This window comes from Aphanomyces astaci (genome assembly GCF_000520075.1).
Source record: "Aphanomyces astaci strain APO3 unplaced genomic scaffold supercont1.25, whole genome shotgun sequence".
In the NCBI taxonomy this organism is placed as follows: Eukaryota; Oomycota; class Saprolegniomycetes; order Saprolegniales; family Verrucalvaceae; genus Aphanomyces; species Aphanomyces astaci.
The window spans coordinates 207,911-212,395 of NW_009798288.1; the positions used below are offsets into that span (position 1 = coordinate 207,911).

The 4,485-nt window shown below is 47.0% G+C and overlaps 2 protein-coding genes and 1 pseudogene across 3 annotated transcripts; 1 reads left to right on the forward strand and 2 right to left on the reverse strand.

Annotated features, from left to right (window-relative positions):
* Positions 1 to 286: 286 nt before the first annotated feature.
* On the reverse strand, positions 287 to 359 carry H257_09856 (annotated as a pseudogene). Its single transcript has one exon. The product of its transcript is annotated as a tRNA-OTHER (tRNA).
* Positions 360 to 575: 216 nt separating this feature from the next.
* On the forward strand, positions 576 to 2,880 carry H257_09857 (hypothetical protein). Its single transcript, XM_009836227.1, has 3 exons — positions 576 to 1,210; positions 1,293 to 1,400; positions 1,885 to 2,880. Exons 1-3 carry the CDS (start codon positions 589 to 591, stop codon positions 2,784 to 2,786), a joined length of 1,632 nt encoding a protein of 543 aa, XP_009834529.1. The 5' UTR covers positions 576 to 588; the 3' UTR covers positions 2,787 to 2,880.
* Positions 2,881 to 3,620: 740 nt separating this feature from the next.
* On the reverse strand, positions 3,621 to 4,485 carry H257_09858 (hypothetical protein). Its single transcript, XM_009836228.1, has one exon. The coding sequence runs from the start codon at positions 4,416 to 4,418 to the stop codon at positions 3,828 to 3,830; it is 591 nt and encodes a 196-aa protein (XP_009834530.1). The 5' UTR covers positions 4,419 to 4,485; the 3' UTR covers positions 3,621 to 3,827.

Below are 4,485 nucleotides of genomic sequence, written 5' to 3' on the forward strand. Positions count from 1 at the left end.
GCAGGAACAGCTCTTACTCATCCAATCATAGGTACTTCCGATTAGCTAAAACTAAGTTGAATTAATCTAAAACTTCGTCACCGACTGGTTAAAAGCGGGTACTTATACCCAGATTAGCCAAAATATGTGAAAAGCACAATATTAATTACGTTAACGTTATTAATACAATAAATATTAATACCACCATCGCTTTTTTTTTGTCCTTGTGAAGTACGCCTAGTACTAAGTACGTACTCACATACTAGTACCGGTATTGTCGAAGTGTTCACTTGTTGAAGTTTTGCTCAGATACTCATGTTGATCGAACCCACGACCTTTGAGTTAAGAAACCGATGCTCTACCACCTGAGCTATTCCCCCCCCATACTCACGTTGGTGATTACCATCCAAAAATACCTGCATTCTCGTTCCGATCTCGTACGATTGGTCGATGGATTAACAGTGAAATAAGCTACATTAATCTATTTATGCTTAATTATTAAATTGCTTTCTTTACACAAGTATAAATGTGTTTATTTCATTGTAATTACACCTCTGAAATCCCCCATCCCCTTTCTGCCGCAGTTGTCAACTTCCCTCACAAGTCAACATGCTCACTGCTGCCATGTGGAGCGCTGCCATTGGCCTAGCTTCCGTGCTTGCCACTGCCTCCCACAAAGTCACGACCCTCCCGGGCTACAATGACGCCAAGCCCATCAACTTTGATCAGTATGCCGGCCACATTCCGCTGCCCAGCAACGGCCAAAACATGTTTTACTGGCTCGTGGAGTCCGAGTCCAATCCGTCGACGGACCCGCTCGTGCTGTGGCTCAATGGCGGCCCTGGCTGCTCGTCTCTCGGTGGCCTCTTCACCGAGTTGGGTCCATTTGTCGTCCAGAGTGACTTGAGCGTCAAGCGTAATCCGTACGCGTGGAACCGCAAGACCAACATGGTGTTCTTGGAGTCTCCAGCGGGAGTCGGCTTCAGCCAACCTGTCCTGAATGACACCGACTACAACGACAACTTTACCACCGACCGAGCGTACGAGTTCTTGGTCGAGTTCTACGCAAAGTACCCTCGATACAAGAACCGCGAGTTTTACATCACGGGCGAGAGCTACGCAGGGATTTACATTCCGTTCCTTGTGCACAAACTGGTCCAAGAGCCCATTTCGAATGTGAAATTGAAGGGATTTGCCATTGGAAATCCGTTTACCGACAGCGCCTCGGATGGTAAGTCCACCAGTATATATATAATATATATATATTGTCTCTTGTGAACATGTGATGGACTTAATATTGTTGTTTGTTGTAGCTGGCTCGTACATTGACTACTTTTACTCACACGCGTTGATTTCGCTGGAAGCGTTCGAAGAAGCGGCGGTTGTATGCCCTGGCAACTCGATTTCGCAATGCATGAATGGTAAAATGACCAATCCATGTTTCTATTGTCACATGCACGAAATGTCTCGTTACACAGCAGTACATACAGTACACGACTTGATGGAGTATGATACCTAAATTCGTGCGAATATGCACAAGTATATACTATTCTTGGCGATGTTATACGCCTGCGTCATAACTATCATATTATAGTAACGTTAGTTGGTTATTTCAATTGTAATCTCCACTCACATATGCCAATTCTACAATGGAATATTGATCTAAATTGTTGGCATATTTCATTCCACTTGATGCAATGGTACGTCAAATACATCTCGTCGTCGTATATATATATATATATATCGTATTTGTAATACTTTAGTGTTATAACTTTAGTGTTATGTTATACTTTAGTGTTATAACTTTAGTGTTATGTTATACTTTAGTGTTATGTTATACTTTAGTGCTATACTGTAAGTCCTATCGTGAATTACTACAGTTTCGTGACGACCTTGTGGATGTAGGAGGCCCCAACTGCACCCAAGCGTGCGCCGACTACTTTATGGACGTGTATACCTCGTCCAGCTTAGCCAACCCGCAAGCATTGAACCCATACAACATCTACGGTGATGTGTGTCTGTTGGGCGAAGGCCAATCTGGCGCTCTGCATTACCATAATATTCGCGCGTCGAGTCATCGGGGGGCGTACGTGCCGTGTCAGGATGACTACACCCAACGGTACCTGCAGCAGCCAGCTGTTGTACGAGCCCTGAACCTCGAGAGTACGACTACTAGTAGTACTACTACCACCCAAGTAGTAGTGCCCTGGTCAGCGTGCAATTTTGACATTGCCAAAAATTACCACCGGACTCCATCTACCCTGGACAAGTACCCCGTTATCCTCGAGGCTGGGTTGAAAGCGCTTATTTACAGCGGGGACGCTGACTCGGTGGTTAACTTTATCGGTACCCAGCGGTGGCTCACCAAGGGACTCAAGCTTTCCGTGCAAGACAAGTGGAAAGCCTGGTTTGGCCCGGATAAGCAACTGGCGGGGTACACTGAACGGTACACCAACTTGACCTTTACAACCATCAAGGGCGCGGGCCACATGGTGCCAGCCACAAGACCGCTGCATGCATTGTACCTGTTTGAGTGTTTTGTGTACGGTCAAGTGGCCTGTGACTCGTTTGCGTACCCCAAGGACGAACTCGAGTACTTGAGTGGCGCCGACTTGACTGCTCCCAGTGACATCGATAAACAACCTGAACAACGATCTAACCAGAGTTTGCTATGGGCGGCGCTGGGACTGGTCGTGGCGGCGGCGGCGGGTGTGGCGGGCACCGTGCTGTACTTGAACCGATCCAACAAGGCGACTCAGTATGTGGAGCTCACAGCTGGACAACCCAAGCCCGTGTACTCCAACTAGTTACAGTAGATTGATTGAGTAGATTGAGTGTGCATGTCGAATAATCAAATGGTGCCTTGTGTACCGAATAATGTTAGTGTAAAGTTTTGTGATAGTTGGTGTTTATCGCTGGATGTGAACAGTAGTACTGTATCGCATGTAAAGTTCCTGCAGACAAAAGGGTTGAGTACTTACTGTACGTACAGTGGCTACAGGACGTAGTACAGTAAGGAAGGGCCCGAAATATTACAATATTCTGGCCCAAAACGCGATTTTGGGGCCGTATTCAACAAATCTGAGATCAAAATTCCACGTGGGAATTACTCGTTAAAGAGGTCGAAAACGCCATATTACAAAATGGACCCTATTACCTCCATTTTGAAAATAGTACTTTTCGTTAATCCCATTTTGCCAGAAAAGGAAATATTATGAAAATGGCATTTTTGATTTATCCCATTTTTTGCCAGAAAAGGGAATATTATTTTTGAAATGTTACCACCCATAGCCTTTTATTAAAACATGGTGGGGTTGTACGAACGGTGGATAAAAGGATAAGGTCAAAATTGCAATAATTGATGGCATTAAACCCATGTACAGTGTACATACAGTGCGTGCTCCATAAGACTACTAGATTATTGCGAACTATATCTACCGACTGGTGAACTGCCTGAACGCCTCGATTCCTCGTGGCTATGGTTGGGCAACACTACTACTTCACCTGTTACTAGTATGTAGTACTAGTACATTCGACAAAGGTGTTCATTTTCCACCATGATGAGGAGCAGACATAGTTCTGATGTACTACGTAGTAGTACTACCCTCGAAGTACGAATATATTTATAGTATTCGAAAGCATACACTATTTGCAACGTGTGCAGATCGATTGGTAGGCATGCATCGATCTCAACAAATCGAGAGCTGTTTTGTGATTCCTCTATATTTTTACTACATCGACAAGCTTATCACACTTCCTTGGGTGGCATGTACTGACGGTACTATAGTAGTAGCCGCAGTATGTAGTGGCACGTTATCACGCCCACCTTGAATGGGGCTCGCATGTTGTTAATTGCCAAAGCCCGCCAGAACAGGGACATGCAGTTGCATCTCCAGCAGACGAATGTGCGCATGCTGGTCGTTCAACGTGGCCGCAAACCCTGGCGCGTCCAGCTCCTTCCCCGTAGCTTTGTACCCCCTGCGTTCGTAAAACACTCGTAAATCGTCTCGAATCGACACCACAGAGATATCCAGTCGGATGTCGCGGGTCAAGGCGGTGGCCTGCCGCGCCACGAGCGCTTCGCCGACGTCCATGAGCCGATTGCCAATCCCCCGCTTGGAGAATTCCTTGGGCACGCTCAGCAACGACAGATGCCCGACCAGCACGTCGTCGTCACAGGACTCCCATGACACGTACACACAGCCAGATACGACCGACGACGTCGTCGCGGCGTTGCCGTCGGCGTCAGTCTCGAGGACTTGCTCGGCCACAAAGATGGTCGAGTTGGCCGTCGACAGCAGCCGCCGAATCTCGTGTAGGTTGCACCGATGCTGGCATTCCGGCTTCTTCAAGTTCAGGTTGGCTGGCCGAAAGGCCTCGTTGATGCACGTCACGAGCGCAGATTCGTCGGCGGACGTGGCGTGGCGAGTGCGGATCATAATGCCGCTGATGCTGCTGCTACTCGTGGCTTATTTTTTCGAAAGTTCGAGCGATGATAACCTGAAC

Excerpts from the sequence above, each read along its gene's own strand:
- H257_09858 (XM_009836228.1), bottom strand. The coding sequence starts at position 4,418 with ATGATCCGCACTCGCCACGCCACGTCCGCCGACGAATCTGCGCTCGTG.
- H257_09857 (XM_009836227.1), top strand. The coding sequence starts at position 589 with ATGCTCACTGCTGCCATGTGGAGCGCTGCCATTGGCCTAGCTTCCGTG. Across the intron at positions 1,211-1,292 it reads TACCGACAGCGCCTCGGATG|CTGGCTCGTACATTGACTAC; the intron begins GTAAGTCCACCA and ends TGTTTGTTGTAG. Across the intron at positions 1,401-1,884 it reads GATTTCGCAATGCATGAATG|GAGGCCCCAACTGCACCCAA; the intron begins GTAAAATGACCA and ends TTGTGGATGTAG.